Source organism: Lithobates pipiens, unplaced genomic scaffold, assembly GCF_037356315.1.
Source record: "Lithobates pipiens isolate NorthernLeopardFrog02 unplaced genomic scaffold, aLitPip1_a1.2 Scaffold_10, whole genome shotgun sequence".
Classification (NCBI taxonomy): domain Eukaryota; kingdom Metazoa; phylum Chordata; class Amphibia; order Anura; family Ranidae; genus Lithobates; species Lithobates pipiens.
The window spans coordinates 6,542,314-6,561,913 of record NW_027507686.1 but is presented as its reverse complement, the minus strand read 5'-3'; the positions used below and the strand labels follow the sequence as shown (position 1 = coordinate 6,561,913).

The following is a 19,600-nucleotide window of genomic DNA, read 5'->3' as shown; positions in this document are numbered from 1 at the left end:
AAGTATGAGGCGTAATCTAATCCCACTGAGCACATTCTGGTCCCCAAGGTCTGAAGGACAGTAAAGTGCTGACCCCCCTCTCCTATTTCAGGTTCTGGCAGTATTTCGATTCTGACTTTCAGAAAAGTCAACACCAAAGAACGCCCATCCCACACCACACAATGCAACGTGAGAATTCAGGAACCTATTGAGGGGCTTCCTAGTATGCGATGGAGGTGTTCCTTATCACTGACTCCATTGAAGTCAATAATTGTATAGTTTTAGATGGCCTGGATGCTCCTCACAGCAACAAGTAGAAGGAAAACAATCTGTTCTGATATGCAAAGGATATAGTAAAAAAGTAAATGTATAAAAAAAAAAGTACAGTGCAACCAACAGAACTCTAAATACCTCAAATCATCAAATATAACAATGAATCATAGGACAGTAATAGTGACATCAAATAACCCAACAGCCAACATTGTGTATTAAATTCAAACACCACTTTTATGAAAAAAAAAAAAAACCACTCATAAATGAAGCACAGTTTAAGCCAGTACACTGTCGTATGTTCACTTTAAATCATCGTCCCCTTTAAAAATACGTCAGTATAATCTCTCTATGAAACCACTGACCATCGCTTCTGGGATTGCGCGATGACGTCATTAACTCCGCACCGACGTGTTTCGTCACAGACCATGTGGTTTCTTCAAGAGGAAAGCTAGATTAAAGAAAGCAAGGATGGAACACATTCACAACTGAGGTTATTGAGAACATGTGTTTTTAGCCACGTTTTCGGAAATGCGCACAAATCTCATCAAACCATACATCTGGTCGTGGTGCCATTATTTCTTAATGCCACTTCAAATGTGCGAAAAACATGCCAAAATGCACATCCCAAAACGCCCTTGGCTCACTGTTGAAAAAAAAAAAAGGGGCAGTAGCTAGTTTGACACGCTTGTAATGTGTAGGGTAGACCATTCAAGCAAATCGTCTGCCCTATGCTGTTCCGGGACAAACGCACAAAAAAAGAAAATGCACCTGAAAGTTGCGCAGGTGTGACTGCGGCCAAGCAGTACAAGAAAAAGATACAAAGCCATTAGATGATGGACTGGTGGCTGCAGGTGGTGGAAACCGGCTTGTTCCCAATGACAGGGTGATGAGTATATGGCGGTTCAGGTGAGTCTCGGGGTAAAGTCAACTGTTCCTTGAGAGTTGGGAAGTACCAAATGGGGTTGTGTGGACATTGTATGGAGGTCACTCCTGGAAGGTTCTCCTGGGAGCCGTACTAGGTGTATCCAACTGAGAAAAAAACGGCCAAAGGCACTTCCAAACACCCCACAGGGCTAGACTGGCAATGACTTTGAATCCCATAGGAAGAGCGGGAGTTCCTGGCTGGGCAGAGAGACTTGGCCAACGTTTCTTCAGGCTTTCAAGGTCATTACAGGCCGAGGGAAACAATATTTTATGTATGGACAGATTCTAGACAGATTTTATGTTCTTTAGCCCTTGTACACACGGTCGGACATTCCGACAACCAAATCCGTCGGATTTTCGTCCGACTGATTTTTTGTCCGAAACTGTTGCAAACACACGGTCGGACAAAGTTGTCGGAAAATCCGATCGTTCAGAACGTGATGACGTTATTTCGTTAGGACGGGACTACGCTCAGGCTAGTAGCCAATAGCTTTGGTCTAGGAATTTGATCTGAGCATGCGTGCCACTTTGTCTGTCGGAGTAGGCTACACACGATCGGAGTATGTCCGATCGGAGAATTTTGTCGGAAAATTTTACCAACAAGTTGGAAAACTTGGTCCGTCGGATACTCCGACGGAAACAGCCCGATGGAGACCACACACACAGTCGGAATATGCGACAAAACGGTCCAATAGGAAACATTCAGTCTGAATCTCCGACCGTGTGTGTACAAGGGCTAAGATGTGGAATTTTACCTGTGTTCACCACAGATCCCATTATTATAGTTGGTACGAGATAAACTCATCTGGTTTATACATTTTATATATTTTATGCTGCTTTTTGTTCCTTGAACATGATTGCTGGTTTTGCTTTAATTTTGAGCGCCAAGTGCAAATTTTTCAAAAATGAGACCAAAATTGAGACCAACAATGAAAACGATTTGTTTATATAGAAGGCTCTGTGCTACGCTAGTGTAGTGATACCTCTGGGACGAATATTGAGACCAACAATGGAAAATATTTGTTAATTTAGAAGGCTTTTTGCTACACTAGTGTAATGATACCTCTGGGACAGATGCAGTCTAGTATTTGCACCTATGGATCAGCGATGTATCATACTTGTAGTCACTCAGTAGCATGATATTGACCTTTTTTTTTTTTTTTCTTCGCATAGGGAGGACTAGCCTCTGCCGTGTTTTTTTTTTTTTTTTATATTTTTTATTTCTTTGTGTCGCCAAAAAAAAAAAAAAAATGCCATCAGGGGCTCCATTATACCCAAATTCATCCAAGAACAAACAAGCAAAAAATAAAATAAAATGTTGGCTTTGGATTTACTTTAAACCACTAGATGATGTAGAAAATCACCAAAGAACAGCACATTTTGCCACATAAGAAAAAATGTAATCGTGTAACTACAGCAGGTTGCGACTGTACACTTGGATAGGAGGGGCGGCGGGGGTGGCATATAGAGGAACCGATGCCCTCCATTTTCCTCTTGCAGCTGCTGAAAGCCAGCTTCTACTCCTCTCCCTCCCACAGGTATTCAGCCACTGCAGGAAGAAAATGGAGGGCATCGGTTCCTCTATATGCCATTCCACCTCCCCTTTTATCCATTTTACTGTGTGCTCCCTGCCCCCCCCCCCCCCACACCCACAACTCAGCCGGCTTCCCCCCCCCTCCCTCTTCTGTCAGCTGCTGATGTGTCAGCATGGATAGCGGGGAAGGGGCCGGTAAATATGTAATTTACCTACCCCATCTTTCTTTTTAAATGGACACAGTGAGCGATCAGGACCAATTGCCCCTGTGTCCATTCATAACTGGTGTTTGCTATGCTTCCATATGTGAATGAAGGGGAAGCTCTTCATGTCCATTCTTTCTGTGCAGCTGAGGCTGCAGAGATGGAGATTGAGGGCTTTTCCCGCAATCTCCTTTCTCTGTCTGATATTTCAAGAAAACCCCTAAAAATAATGTAAAAGATAATAATAATAAATAAAATTGTAAAAAAATAAAATAAAATAAATGACAATGGGAAAAAAAATTGCAAAAAATAAATAAACTATTGGATCTACCAGGGTTCGCAAAAGTCGCCATAGCGACTGGGCCCTGTCATTCCATTATCGTAGGGGGGGCACTTCTGACTGCAGCAGTCCACTTAGGTGTCCATCCTCTACTGAAAGGTGACATATAAGATAAGGGCCCCTTGTTACAGTCCAGTTCTCTGAGACAGCCAACCTTTCTGAGCAAGGGTTTTGGGGCAGCCACCATTTATGGGTCCCAAGTAAATGGAAGGGTCCCAGGTTTTAGCATGCATTAAAGTAAATGATAAAAAAGTAAAGCAAAAAGGAAAAGTTTCAGTTTGGGTAAACAGTGATCAAGACTATTAGGTAGGTATTTTTTTTGTTTTTGTGCATCTTTAGCTAGAACACTTTTCAAGCTTCTGGCGCTTCCTTTGTTCCTTCTGGGTGGATTCACCTTCTCTATTTGAAATAAAATAGAGGTTTGCCGGACTTGCTGCTCAGCTTTCTTCGGATACAGATAGGCATTGGTTCTTGTAAAATAGAGCTAGGCCGCCCCCAAAAAACAGAAAGTGGGGAAACTGTTATACACACACACACATAATCACACACATAGGTTGGACTTGATGGACTTTTTTCAACCTCACCTACTATGTAACAAGGAGGACATACCTGACTTTAAATATTTACGTGGACAGAGGAAATCAAGCACGTAACAATGAAGTCACAACCAGTAGAGAAACGATATTCAATGCATTTCGGCAGCCGAGAAACCCTTCTTCCTCAACATCACAATGCTACAACAGAGCCATTGTGCCACACACAATTCCATCCTAATAGTTTCACTTGGACTATATCAATACAGTTCATCTCAGGATCCCTAGCAACTAAAACCTCAGCTCTGATGAAGGGAGATGTATTGCCCCCCGAAACATGTTGGTTATATAGTTTCTCTACTGGATGTGACTTCATTGAACAGATTTATTTGGCACTTGATTTCTTTCTTCCACGTCAACGTCTCTGTTTGTACATGAGGCCTATTCCACCAAGACAGAAGGTGATGGGAAATCCAAAATGTTATAGTTGTCACCAGAACAGGAATGGGGGGGGGGGGGGGGGCGAGGCGTGATCTTCAGTGGTGACCAGAACCAGTACCAATTGTCTATGATGGGAATTATTTTTACTTTGTAAAGATTTTCTCTCACCTCCTGTTACATCTTGGAGAAATGAAAGAAAAATATCCTCCACAGGATACAGGGAGTAAAACATAAACTGGACCCTTCTTTACCTGAAACTGAAACAAATTTGACCATACAGACTCTTTAATTTTGCCATGTACAACAACTTCAAACTCAGAACATATTCTTCAACTTTGCCATGTGCAACAATTTCAACCTTAATACATACTCTTCAACTTTACCATGTACAACAACTTCAACATCAAAACATACTCTTCAACTTTACCATGTACAACAACTTCAACATCAAAACATACTCTTCAACCTCAAAACATACTCTTCAACTTTACCATGTGCAACAACTTCAACCTCAATACTTACTCTTCAACATTACCATGTACAACAACTTCAACACAATACATACTCTTCAACTTTACCATGTACAACAACTTCAACCTCAATACATACTCTTCAACTTTGCCTTGTACAACAACTTCAACCTAAAAACATACTCTTCAACTTTGCCATGTACTACAACTTCAGCTCAATACATAATCTTCAACTTTGCCATGTACAACAACTTCAACCTCAAAACATAATCTTCAACTTTGCCATGTGCAACAATTTCAACACAATACATATTCTTCAACTTTGCCATGTACAACAACTTCAACCTCAATACATACTCTTCAACTTTGCCATGTACAACAACGTCAACCTCAACACACACTCTTCAACTTTGCCATGTACTACAACTTCAACACAATACATACTCTTCAATGTTTCCATGTACAACAACTTCAACCTCAATACATAATCTTCAACTTTGCCATGTACTACAACTTCAGCTCAATACATACTCTTCAACTTTGCCATGTGCAACAACTTCAGCTCAATACATACTCTTAAACTTTGCCATGCACAACAACTTCAACCTCAAAACATAATCTTCAACTTTGCCATGTGCAACAACTTCAACCTCAATACTTACTCTTCAACTTTTCCATGTACAACAACTTCAGATCAATACATACTCTTAAACTTTGCCATGTACAACAACTTCAACCTCAAAACATAATCTTCAACTTTGCCATGTACAACAACTTCAACCTCAAAACATACTCTTCAACTTTGCCATGTACAACAACTTCAACCTCAATACATACTCTTCAACTTTGCCATGTACAACAACGTCAACCTCAACACACACTCTTCAACTTTGCCATGTACTACAACTTCAACACAATACATACTCTTCAATGTTTCCATGTACAACAACTTCAACCTCAATACATAATCTTCAACTTTGCCATGTACTACAACTTCAGCTCAATACATACTCTTCAACTTTGCCATGTGCAACAACTTCAGCTCAATACATACTCTTAAACTTTGCCATGCACAACAACTTCAACCTCAAAACATAATCTTCAACTTTGCCATGTGCAACAACTTCAACCTCAATACTTACTCTTCAACTTTTCCATGTACAACAACTTCAGATCAATACATACTCTTAAACTTTGCCATGTACAACAACTTCAACCTCAAAACATAATCTTCAACTTTGCCATGTACAACAACTTCAACCTCAAAACATACTCTTCAACTTTTCCATGTACAACAACTTCAACCTCAATACGTACTCTTCAACTTTGCCATGTGCAACAACTTCAACCTTAATACACACTCTTCAACTTTTCCATGTACAACAACTTCAACCTCAATACATACTCTTCAATAGGGATGAGCCGAACACCCCCCGGTTCGGTTCGCACCAGAACTTGCGAACGACCCCCGCGTTCGGTACGAACGTTAGAACCCCATTGAAGTCTATGGGACTCGAACGTTCGAAATGGAAAGTGCTAATTTTAACGGCTAATATGCAAGATAGTGTTCTAAAAAGGGTTTGGCGACCTGCCTCCTGCCTCAGGGGACATGGGTCACTGCAAAAAAAAGTTTTAAAAACTACCGTTTTGGTGGGAGCACTGATTTTAATGACGATTAAAGTGAAAAAAAAAAAGTGAAATATTCCTTTAAATATGGTGCCTGGTGGGTGTCTGTAGTATGCCTGTGAAGTGCCACGTGTTTCCCGTGTTTAGAACAGTCCCTGCACAAAATGACATTAAGCGGAAATAACACCATTTAAAACTGCTTGCGGTTTTAATGTTATATCTGGTTCCTGCAATATGGTTGAAAATCATTGAGAAACATGGCATGGGTAGCCCTCCCTGCCCATTACCAGCCTATTTGGGTCTTGTACGCATATTAAGGGGAACCCTGTACCCATATTAAAAAAAGGAAATGCGTGTGGCCCCCAGGCCCTATATACTCAGAACAGCAGTATACAGGCGGTGCAAACAAGACAGGGACTGTGTAGGTTTGTTGTGTTAAGTTGAATCTGTTTGTAATTTTCAACTGGTACATTTTTAAAGTGTAGCTCCAGTCAAAAAAAATATTTTTAAGCTTTTTGGAAAACATAGGGGAGGGTTATCACCCCTGTATAATTTGTTTTGTCGTCCATCTTTTTTCATCTCACTTGCTGTTGTCTCCTTCCGTTTGCAAGTAGGAGATGTTTGTAAATTGGATGTTTGAAAGTAGGGGCCTGCCCTATATGCTCTGCAGAAATGGCGGAACAAGGTGTTGGTTTTGCAACAACATTGTAAGCCCTCAAAGTGACTCTTGGTGGGCGCTGGAGCGCCCTGCTGTGAACGATTATATCAAGAATTGTAATTACATGCCATTGTTGAACAGTGGTAGAAAAATTGACCTTTGGTGGTTGTGGTGCTGGTGCCACAACACTATAAGTCCTCACAGTTACTCTGGGTGGGCACAGGAAGGGGCCCTCCTGTGAAATATTATATCAAGAATTGTAATTACATGTCCCTGTTAAACAGGGGCAGAAAAATTGGGCCTTAGGCACTGGTGCCATCACACTGCAACCTCTGCCATATACTCTAGTTTTATTGCAGGAATTAGCCCTGCTGCAAAGCATTGCATCAAAAATTGTACTTAAACGCCCCTGTTAAACAGGGGCAGAAAAATTGGGCCTTAGGCACTGGTGCCATCACACTGCAACCTCTGCCATATACTCTAGTTTTATTGCAGGAATTAGCCCTGCTGCAAAGCATTGCATCAAAAATTGTACTTAAACGCCCCTGTTAAACAGGGGCAGAAAAATTGGGCCTTAGGCACTGGTGCCATCACACTGCAACCTCTGCCATATACTCTAGTTTTTTTGAAGGAATTAGCCCTGCTGCAAAGCATTGCATCAAAAATTGTACTTAAACGCCCCTGTTAAACAGGGGCAGAAAAATTGGGCTGCTGGCATCACCCAGAACCAAAAATGTTCTTCCAACATATCAGCGGAGGAGGAAGAGGATAGACAATCAACATAACAGGACAGTCACTCAGCATCAGCATAGGCAGTCTTGAAGGGATGTGGTATTTCAAAAAAAAATTATTCGGTTACATCAGCTTCAGGTGCTTGGTAGCTGTGGGTGATCCAAGACTGATTCATCTTGATGAAGGTCAGTCGATCAACTGATTCGGTGGACAGGCGCACCCTGTGATCGGTAACGAAGCCACCAGCAGCACTGAAGGTGCGTTCCGAAAGAACGCTGGATGCAGGACAGGCCAGTAGCTCAATTGCATACTGTGCAAGCTCTGGCCAGTGATCCATCCTCAAGACCCAGTAAGCCAGAGGATTTTCAGTGGGAAAGGTGTCCAAGTCTGACCTTGCCCCTAGGTATTCCTGCACCATGTAAATTAGACGCTGGCGATGGGTGCTGGAACCAATCATACCTTGGGGCTGCGGACTAAAAAATTGTCTGAAAGCATCAGTCAGATGGCCACCTTCTCCACCGCTCCTTCTGACTGATGCCTCAGCAACACGTTGTCCAGGACCAGGAGTTTGTGACCTCCCAGTCTCTGGGAACGCGTTGCACAGAGCTTTCTGCAAGGCCTCCCGGAGATGTCTCATCCTCTGCTCCCTCTGCGATGGCAAGATAAGGTCGGCAACCTTACCCTTGTACCGTGGATCAAGGAGAGTGGCCAGCCAGTAATGGTCCCTCTCCTTGATCCGAAGAATACGAGGATCCTTCCGCAGGCTTTGCAGGATCAGGGAGGCCATGCAGCGTAGGTTAGCTGAGGCATTCGGTCCGGAGTCCTCTGGGTCACTAAGGACAACATGATCCGCAGCTACCTCCTCCCAGCCACGTACAAGTCCACGTGTTTCTTGGGACTGTAAATCATCCCTATAAGACTGCTGCTGCTGATGCTGAGTGCCAGCCTCCACCTCCATGCTGACACAATCATCCTCCTCCTCCTCTTCCTCCTCCTCACCCTCTTCCTGTGTGATGGGTGGCACAGCAGGAACACTGTCTGGATAAAGGGGGCCTTGAGAGGCAAGGAAGTCCTCCTCTTCCTGCCTCTGTTCTGCCTCAAGTGCCCTGTCCATTATTCCACGCAGCGTATGCTCCAAGAGGTGGACAAGAGGTACAGTGTCACTGATGCATGCACTGTCACTGCTCACCATCCTTGTGGCCTCCTCTAACGGTGACTGGCGTGGTGAGAAAAAACCAAGCTCCCCTGACCCTGTCCTGGTGCCGTAGTCGCACAGGTACTCATTGATGGCCCTCTGCTGCGTGTGCAGCCGCTGCAGCATGGCCAATGTTGAGTTCCATCTGGTGGGCATGTCACATATAAGGCGGTTCTTGGGCAGGTTCAACTCCTTTTGGAGCTCAGCCAGCCGAGCACAGGCATTAAATGATCGGCGGAAATGCACACAGACTCTCCTGGCCTGTTTCAGGACATCCTGTAAGCCGGGGTACCTGCCCAAGAACCGCTGCACCACCAGGTTAAGGACGTGAGCTACACAGGGCACATGGGTCAGTTGTCCCTGTCGGAGGGCGGAGAGGAGGTTGGTGCCATTGTCGCAAACCACCATTCCTGGCTTAAGCTGGCGTGGCGTCAACCACCTCTCGGCCTGCCCCTGCAGAGCTGACAAAACATCCGCCCCAGTGTGGCTCCTGTCCCCCAAACAAACCAGCGCAAGCACGGCATGGCATCGTTTTGCCTGCGTACTTGCGTAGCCCCTGCAACGCCTACGGAGCACCGCTGGTTCTGAGGACAGAGCACTGGAAGAGGCCATGGAGGAAGAAGAAGAGGAGGGGGTGGAGGAGAGAGGTGTGTCACAACCAATAGTAGCATTTTGGAGGCGTGGTGGCGGAACAACCTCCAATACTACTGCACCTTGTCCTGCATCCTTCCCAGCAGCCAGAAGAGTGACCCAATGGGCCGTGAAAGACAGGTAACGTCCCTGTCCATGCCTGCTGGACCATGAGTCAGCGGTAATATGCACCTTACCGCTGACCGCCCTGTCCAGCGAGGCAAGGACATTGCCTTCCACATGCCGGTAGAGAGCCGGAATCGCCTTCCGTGAGAAAAAGTGGCGTTTGGGGACCTGCCACTGAGGAACCGCACATTGTACAAACTCACGGAAGGGGGCCGAGTCTACCAACTGAAAAGGCAGCAGTTGAAGTGCTAGCAATTTAGCCAAGCTAGCATTCAACCGCTGGGCATGTGGATGGCTGGGAGTAAATTTCTTCCGCCGGTCCAGCTGCTGGGGCAGGGACATTTGTCTGCTATAATCGGACGTGGATGTACCACTAGCAGAGTTCCCGGAAGCACTTGGCTGTGACACACCTAATTCTACACCTTCATTCCTCTCAGAGCAGGTTTCAGAGAGGACTGAAGGTCTAGTGGGGTTGGAGATGCCAGCTGATGAGGAGCAAGGAGAGGTCCGCTTTGTTCTTTGGTGTGGGTCTTTGAGGTATGCTTGCCAACGAGCTGCATGGCAGGTCAACATATGTCTGGTCAAGCATGTGGTGCCCAAGCGGCTGATGTTTTGGCCACGTGAGATACGCTTGAGACATATGTTGCAAATAGCAGCGGTGCGATCTGATGCACTCGTCTCAAAAAAGGCCCACACCAAAGAACTTTTAGAATAACGCGCAGAGGAAGCGCTCTGCGCAGAGGAAGCGCTCTGCGCAGGCGGAGCTCTGCGGTGTGATTCAGTCGGTGTGCTGCCCCTAAGCTGGCCCCCGGAGGGCATCCTGCCTCGTTGGACATGTGCCTCCTCCTCCTCCTCCTCCCTCCTTCCAGGCACCCACGTGGAGTCAGTGCCCTCATCATCCCCTCCCTCTTCATCGCTGTAGCAAACCTGGCAGTATGCTGCAGCTTGTGGAACATGACTGCCAGATTGCTGTCCTTCTTGAGCATCCCCTCTCTCTGTGCTCACGCTACTGCCTTCCTCTAGCTGAGTGTCATCATCAGAGCCCACCAAACACTGGGCATCCTCCTGGAGCATGTACCCAACACTGTGCTCAAAGAGTTCAGGAGACTCCTCAGGAGGACGTGGTGGGTCTAGGGAAGGGGTCACTGATGATGACATTGAGAGGAGGGACGACGATGTGTTGGCAGCTGCTTTTCTACTACCCTGAGACTGGGTGAGAGAGGATGAGGAGGATGAAGAGGGCTTGGTCATCCACTCTACCAAGTCGTTGGCATGTTGCGGTTCAACATGTCCAGCTGCAGAAAAGAAGGACAAGCATGTCCCATGGCCACGTGCTGATGACAATGCACCACGTCCACGACCAGCACTGTTGTCTCTAGACACAGAGCCTGCTTGCCCTCTTTTATCGGCTCGCGCCTGTCTGCCTCTCCTTGCTGGCCTTCCAGACATGGTAATGGCCTGAAGGGAGTTGGGTAAAACAGTAGTTGGGTAGTTTATATTGTGCTGGAGGCACACAACACCCACTAACTCCTGCAGATGCCTTTTTTATAGAACAGCAGAGTTAAAGGGGTATATACAGATGTATACTGTGCTGTGCTGGAAGCACACACAACTTCCAATAACTCCAGCAGATGTCAATCGGGCCCAAATAGAGAACAGCTATGTAGGTGGATAATAGCGGTATGTACTGGGTACAGAGCAGGCACACAGCACGCACTATCTCCTGAGTGACACTACTGACTGCAAGCTCTATTGTTAAAGATGGACCACTAGCTATATAGGTGAGGTGAATATCACGGTGTATACTGCGGTCAGGGCACGCAGACAATAACCAGAAAACAGCAGAGTTAAAGGGGTATATACAGATGTATACTGTGCTGTGCTGGAGGCACACACAACTTCCAATAACTCCAGCAAATGACAATCGGGCTCAAATAGAGAACAGCTATGTAGGTGTATATAGTGGTATGTACTGGGTACAGAGCACGCAGACAGCACGCACTAACACTACTGACTGCAAGCTCTATTATTAAAGCTAGATCACTAGCTATATAGATGAGGTGAATATAGTGGTGTATACTGCGGTCAGGGCACAGACAGTAACCACTACACAAGAGCAAAATAGTAAATCAGCCAAAAACGATTGGTGTGTAACTGTGTTGAAGGTACACAGAACACCCACTGCTTCAGATGCTAACAAACACTACACGAGGCCGCCTGAAAGGCAGCTTTATATAGTGTGGGGCGTGCACTACACAGTCTGAGCTATGATTGGCCACAGGCAGGATGCCTGTGGCCAACCATTGCTCTCCTCGCTACTGGCGCTGCGATTGGCCAAGCATGCGGGGTCACAGTGCATGCTTGGCCAATCGTGAGACAGCAATGCATTGCGCCATCGCAGTGCATTGTGGGCCACACGAATTTTGCCGCGAACGGCCCAAACGTTCGGAATTCGGCGAACGCACGAACGACCGATGTTCGAGTCGAACATGCGTTCGACTCGAACACGAAGCTCATCCCTACTCTTCAACATTGCCATGTACAACAACTTCAATGCAATACATACTCTTAAACTTTGCCATGTACAACAACTTCAACACAATACATACTTTTCAACGTTTCCATATACAACAACTTCAACCTCAAAACATACTCTTCAACCTCGAAACATACTCTTCAACTTTGCCATGTGCAACAACTTCAACCTCAATACACACTCTTCAACTTTACCATGTACAACAACTTTAACCTCAATACATACTCTTCAACTTTACCATGTACAACAACTTTAACCTCAATACATACTCTTCAACTTTACCATGTACAACAACTTCAACCTCAATGCACAATCTTCAACTTTGTCATGTACAACAACTTCAACCTCAATGCACAATCTTCAACTTTGTCATGTACAACAACTTCAACGCAATACATACTCTTCAACATGGCACAACTTGAGCTCAATACATACTCTTCAACTTTGCCATGTACAGCAACTTTTCTTGTCTGCCTTTAAAATGTAGAGGTGATAAATAAAGTGGATAATACTTGCCTAAAGGACAAACAAACATCTAATTATTCCTGAAGCGAATGCTTTGGAGTAATAAAACTGAAAACGGAAACCTTGCTCAGCAAGCACAAGCGAAAGATAATTACTGCCGTGTTATATATTCCCCCCACTTTCTTCCATTTTTTAGTTGTATTTGCTGTTTTTTTTTAGTAATAATGATGATTGGATCTTAACCAGTTAAGATGTATTGCTTCCATTACCATCAGGAGTTGATATTTCCCCCTGATGCCCATCCAGTATTTTGTTGCCATTCTGTACCATATGTCTTCCTTCTAATAAATGTGGAGAAAGTTAATTAAATGTGAGATTAGAACAGTTACTCTTCATTTTGCAAATTCTACTTCTTTGTCACTAAGCACTGAGAATTGCTCATCGCGGACCTGTAGATTGGAACATAAAGCGGAACTACACTGTATCTGAGCACCAGAAAATGAAAACGCTATTTAATTCATTTTAAATACTCAAAGCAAAACTCCCCCATCCATCCAGGTCTCCACACTTTATTTTGCTGAGAAATCACTTTGAAAAACACCCCCTTAGCATTTCTAGCCGTGGCCATCTTGAGTAAGGGCAGATGATTCATGTAGCATTTACTTCCTGGAATCCATTTGCCCTTAGCTCAGGCATGCAGGTAGGAGGGTGTGCTTAGCTGAGAAAACTCCTTCTCTCATAAAGACTGGGGACTGACTATTATTACAGTACCCCTTTACATTACTGTGCCCTTAGCAATCACAGCCCCCCTCCATCACAGTGCCTAGGGTTGCCACCTGTCCAGGATTCACCTGGACAGTTCGGGTTTGGAATCATGTGTCCAGGTTTCAGACTGTCTGAAAGCCGGACACATTATTTAGACTAGACTATGGCTTCCCAGCAGGGTTCTTAGCTGCAGTTGTCTCAGCTGACAGTGTCTGTTACACTCTTTCACACTGCCCAAAGCCAACACTAACAACCCCCCTCCCCCCCAAACACATGCAGACAGGAGAGGAGAGAGGGCTCGATCTGCACCTCTTCCTCCCGCCCCTACCTCTCTCTGTCTGCCCACACTCCAATCCCCAGGGCTGTGCCTCAGAAAAGGAAAGTGAGGGGTCGGAAATTTGAAGTTCAGCAGCCTTAAATACATCTGGATGAGAGGTGCTGACTGCCAAGAGGTGTGTGAGCTCACCATCCATCCCTGTCTATCAGTAAAGTCTTCCCCCTTCTCTCTCCTGCCTCTGAGTACACCAAGGTAAATCAGGGTTCTCAGAGCACCCCTTACATCAGAGTTCCCCTTTACACCAGAGGCCACAGTGTTCCCCCTTGCATCAGAGTCCTCTCCGTACATCAGAGTTCTCAGTGTTCCCCCTTAAATCAGGGTTCCCAGAGCATCCCATATGTCAGAGTCCCCAGAGTTCTGCCTTACATCAGAGTCTGCAGAGTCCCCCCTTACAGTGTAAGGGAACTCTGCAAGTTCAGATGTGAATGGGGAACTCTGTGGACTCTGATGTAAAGGGGGACTCTTGTAATTAACTTCATATGATTAGAAATGTTATTTAGTAGCAAAATATATGTATAGTTTATACTATAAAAAAGTGTTCTGGGTTGACTTGAAGAAAAGGTGGCAACCTTAACAGTGCCCCAGAAAAAAAAGACACAAGTCCATCAAGCCCAACCTGTGTGTGTGATTATATGTCAGTATTAAATTGTATAACCCTGTATGTTGTGGTCATTCAGGTGCTTATCTAATAGTTTTTTTAAACTATCGATGCCCCCCCGCTGAGACCACCGCCTGTGGAAGGGAATTCCACATCCTTGCCGCTCTAAAAAAACTCCCTCTACGTAGTTTAAGGTTAAACCTCTTTTCTTCTAATTTTAATGAGTGGCCACGTTTCTTGTTAAACTCCCTTCCGGGAAAAAGTTTTCTCTCTATTGTGGGGTCACCCGTTACGGTATTTATATATTGTGGGGTCAGCAGTCCGGTATTTATATATTATGGGGTCACCAGTCCGGTATTTATATATTGTGGGGTCACCAGTCCGGTATTTATATATTGTGGGGCCACCAGTCCGGTATTTATATATTGTGGGGCCACCAGTCCGGTATTTATATATTGTGGGGTCACCAGTCCGGTATTTATATATTGTGGGGTCACCAGTCCGGTATTTATATATTGTGGGGTCACCAGTCTGGTATTTATATATTGTGGGGTCACCAGTCCGGTATTTATATATTGTGGGGTCACCAGTCTGGTATTTATATATTGTGGGGTCACCAGTCCGGTATTTATATATTGCGGGGTCACCAGTCTGGTATTTATATATTATGGGGTCACCAGTCCGGTATTTATATATTGTGGGGTCACCAGTCTGGTATTTATATATTGTGGGATCACCAGTCCGGTATTTATATATTGCGGGGTCACCAGTCTGGTATTTATATATTGTGGGGCCACCAGTCTGGTATTTATATATTGTGGGGTCACCAGTCTGGTATTTATATATTGTGGGGTCACCAGTCCGGTATTTATATATTGTGGGGTCACCAGTCCGGTATTTGTATATTGTGGGGTCACCAGTCCGGTATTTATATATTGTGGGGTCACCAGTCTGGTATTTATATATTGTGGGGTCACCAGTCCGGTATTTATATAATGAAATCATATCCCCTCTCAGGCGTCTCTTCTCCAGAGAGAATAAGTTCAGAGCTCACAACCTTTCCTCATATCTAATATCCTCCAGACCCTTTATTAGCTTTGTTGCCCTTCTTTGTAGTCGCTCCATTTCCAGTACATCCTTCCTGAGGACTGGTACCCAGAACTGGACAGTATACTCCAGGTGCGGCCGGACCAGAGTCTTGTAGATGGGAGAATTATCCTTTTATCTCTGGAGTTGATCCCCTTTTTAATGCCAATATTCTGTTTGCTTTGTTAGCAGCAGCTTGACATTGCTGAGCCAATCATCTACTAGGACCTAGAATGTACTTTTCATTAAGTTCCCAGTCTTGATGAAAGTCAATGCATCCAGGTAGACTTTATCAGTGAGTTCGCTAAAGCTGCCTTTATTATGGTGCTAATTGTTTGTGTTCTTTCCTTTTTTTTTTTTTTAAGGCTAGCGGAGAAACGCGTAAGTAACAGCAGATTTTACTCATAGCCGGTCGATGCTGGTGAGGGGGGCGGTCCTCTTCCAAATCCTGGAACATCAAGATTACGAACAAGTGGAAAACTTTTGAAGCAAAGAAACTTTATCGAAACTTGGACAACCTTCAACAATCCATGGAAGAATCCACTGTGAACTGTCACTGGAGCGTTGTCTGCAACACTTGAACTCCTTGCTGCCATTTTATTTTTTATTTTTTTGCTAATGGAGATGGAGAGACCCTCGAGGTGGTTTTGAAGTTCAATGAAGTTTTTTTCGTCTCGTTTTTTTTTTTTTTGTGTGGTCCAACAAGATATTAACTTTATAATCTTGTTTTCTATGTTGTTTTTGTTTGTCGACATGGAGATCCAAGTTCTCTACCCTACCAAAAAAAAAAAGACCGAACGCTATTTTTTGCAAAAAATCCCCGGAAAATGCAACTCTCCAAGAAAGATAGTTTGTAATATTAACTCAAGCCACGGATTGGACGAGTCGGAACGTTGGTGGTACATTAGTGGCGACAAGAGATACTTGAACTGTGTTATGTAAAAGGTTGATAAAATATTACTGTAAGTTCATAAGCTGAAGATCTCATGGGGTATATTACTTTTTGGACTTCTATTTAATTATGAATTCAGGGGTATACGGTGATTAGGACCATGGCAGGCATTGATATTGCAGTTTTATATAGGTGTTTCCCAGTGTCCTGCTTTAGAGTGAACCTGCGCTTTACCCATGCAGGCCAATGGAACTGGTTATCTTTAATGGTGGCCCCACCAGCAGCATATAGTCCTCTTCCATTCACTTCCTCGATGTTGGGATAAAAATAAAAAAAAGAATACCTGGTACTTCCAGGTATGGAGGGGCGTTGCCCTTCCCCCGGATCTCTGTACACACCCGCTGCAGCGAGGAGAAGAGGCCCTGGGTACCTGACCATCCAGTCATCAAGCACTCCGGGAATGGGAATGATATATGGCAGCACTGAGTATATCAATGTACTACCATGGGAGTGCTGACAGAGTAAATCGAAGTGAAGTATAATCTACATGACATTACATTAGACCAGAGTTTCTCGACCAGGGTTCCTCCAGAGGTTGCTAGGGGTTCCTTCAGCAATGAGCAATTTCTGCCACTCAGATAAGTTCCCACTGACACCATTGATCATTTTAGCTATCTGTAAGGAGGTAATTCTTCCCAATGACCACAAGTGTAAGGACCATTCTTCCCAATGACCACAAGTGTAAGGATCATTCTTCCCAATGACCACAAGTGTAAGGACCGTTCTTCCCAATGACCACAAGTGTAAGGACCATTCTTCCCAATGACCACAAGTGTAAGGACCATTCTTCCCAATGACCACAAGTGTAAGGCCCATTCTTCCCAATGACCACAAGTGTATGGACCATTCTTCCCAATGACCACAAGTGTATGGACCATTCTTCCCAATGACCACAAGTGTAAGGACCATTCTTCCCAATGACCACAAGTGTAAGGACCATTCTTCTCAATGACCACAAGTGTATGGACCATTCTTCCCAATGACCACAAGTGTATGGACCTTTCTTCCCAATGACCACAAGTGTATGGACCTTTCTTCCCAATGACCACAAGTGTAAGGACCATTCTTCCCAATGACCACAAGTGTATGGACCATTCTTCCCAATGACCACAAGTGTAAGGACCATTCTTCCCAATGACCACAAGTGTAAGGACAATTATTCCCAATGACCACAAGTGTAAGGATCATTCTTCCCAATGACCACAAGTGTAAGGACCATTCTTCCCAATGACCACAAGTGTAAGGACGTTCTTCCCAATGACCACAAGTGTAAGGACCATTCTTCCCAATGACCACAAGCGTAAGGACCATTCTTCCCAATGACCACAAGCGTAAGGACCATTCTTCCCAATGACCACAAGTGTAAGGCCCATTCTTCCCAATGACCACAAGTGTATGGACCATTCTTCCCAATGACCACAAGTGTAAGGACCATTCTTCCCAATGACCACAAGTGTAAGGACAATTCTTCCCAATGACCACAAGTGTAAGGACCATTCTTCCCAATGACCACAAGTGTAAGGACCGTTCTTCCCAATGACCACAAGTGTAAGGACCGTTCTTCCCAATGACCACAAGTGTAAGGACGTTCTTCCCAATGACCACAAGTGTAAGGACCATTCTTCCCAATGACCACAAGTGTAAGGACCGTTCTTCCCAATGACCACAAGTGTAAGGACGTTCTTCCCAATGACCACAAGTGTAAGGACCATTCTTCCCAATGACCACAAGTGTAAGGACCGTTCTTCCCAATGACCACAAGTGTAAGGACCATTCTTCCCAATGACCACAAGTGTAAGGACCATTCTTCCCAATGACCACAAGTGTAAAGACCATTCTTCCCACTGACCACAAGTGTAAGGACCATTCTTCCCAATGACCACAAGTGTAAGGACCATTCTTCCCACTGACCATCACACTAATGTATCACGGGTTGTAGATATAGGAACTTTAAGCAGGGGGTTCCCTGAGAAAGTTATTTCAAGGGTTCCTCTGTGTTGAAAAGTTTGACCCTAGACCCTACGTAGACCAAACACGGATTCACGTTACACGTTGAAGACTAAGCACCGGTAAACGCTGACCAGTACCATTGGGAACAGTTAGGTGTACGTGTGCCATGCCCTGGACCACTTGGAAGAGGTGGTCCTAGCCATGGTTCACGTGTGGTCTGGTATAGTTCGCTTGTGGGTACAAACTGTGCTTGAGCACAGAACTCTCCATAGAAGACAGAGGACAGAAGCAGGGATTACTTTGGTCTGGTTGGCGGAGGTGATGATGTAAATATTCCCAGGAACACTTGCTTATAGATCAGTGTAGATGTATATAGTGTAGTTAGATATAGATAGAGTGCAGGCCAGCAGGAGAGTGGGGACACCCGCACCCGGGCATGGTTCAGTTCAACTGTGCCTAGTGTGAATGCCCCCTAAATGAGCAAAAGTTAGTGGGCATGTGACCATCACACCCACATGAGCCGTTTAGACCCTTCCTTTCTAAAACCAGGGGCATTATTATGGATTACCCCACCCCATTTTGTGGCCATAACAGTCTTGACCCCCCCATGGGAAGGCTTTCCCCAAGATTTTGGAATGTGCGTGTGAATGTATTCATATTCAGCCAAAAGAGCATTTGTGGGATCTGGCACTGGTGTTGGTCTAGAACGGGGGTCTCCAAACTTTCCAAAAAAAGGGTCAGTTTACCGTTCTTCAGACTTTAGGGGAGCCGGACTGTGGCCAGTGAGGGTAGAAAATGTCCCAGGCCCAGCATCAGTGAGAGCCTCAGGGTTGGTGGTCAGTTACATAGCACCTCTGGTCAGTGGGAGGAATAGTGCCCCATCGTTGGTATTAGGGGAAGAATAGTGCCCTGTCATTTGTATTATGGGGAGGAATAGTGCCCCATCATTTGTATTATGGGGAGGAATAGTGCCCCATCATTTGTATTACTGGGAGGAATAGTGGCCCATCATTGGGAGGAATAGTGTTCCATCATTGGTATCACTGGGAGGAACAGTGCCCCATCATTTGTATTAGTAGTAGGAATAGTGCCCTATCATTGGTATCAGTGGGAGGAATAGTGCCCCATCATTGGTATTACTGGGAGGAATAGTGCCCCATCATTGGTATCAGTGGGAGGAATAGAGCTCCATCATTGGTATTACTGGGAGGAATAGTGCCCCTTCATTGGTATTACTGGGGGGAATA

General features: G+C 44.9%; 1 protein-coding gene across 3 annotated transcripts in view; it reads left to right on the top strand.

Moving 5' to 3' along the window:
- The window catches only part of PLCG2 (phospholipase C gamma 2), a 232,807-nt gene extending 216,382 nt beyond the window's left edge, over nt 1-16,425 (top strand). For all 3 annotated transcript variants that reach the window (XM_077451313.1, XM_077451297.1, XM_077451305.1), the window contains one exon: nt 15,817-16,425. In XM_077451313.1, coding sequence (XP_077307439.1) covers nt 15,817-15,859 — 43 coding nt within the window. In that variant the 3' untranslated portion in view covers nt 15,860-16,425. The remainder of the gene's footprint in view (nt 1-15,816) is intronic.
- Nucleotides 16,426-19,600: the final 3,175 nt, after the last annotated feature.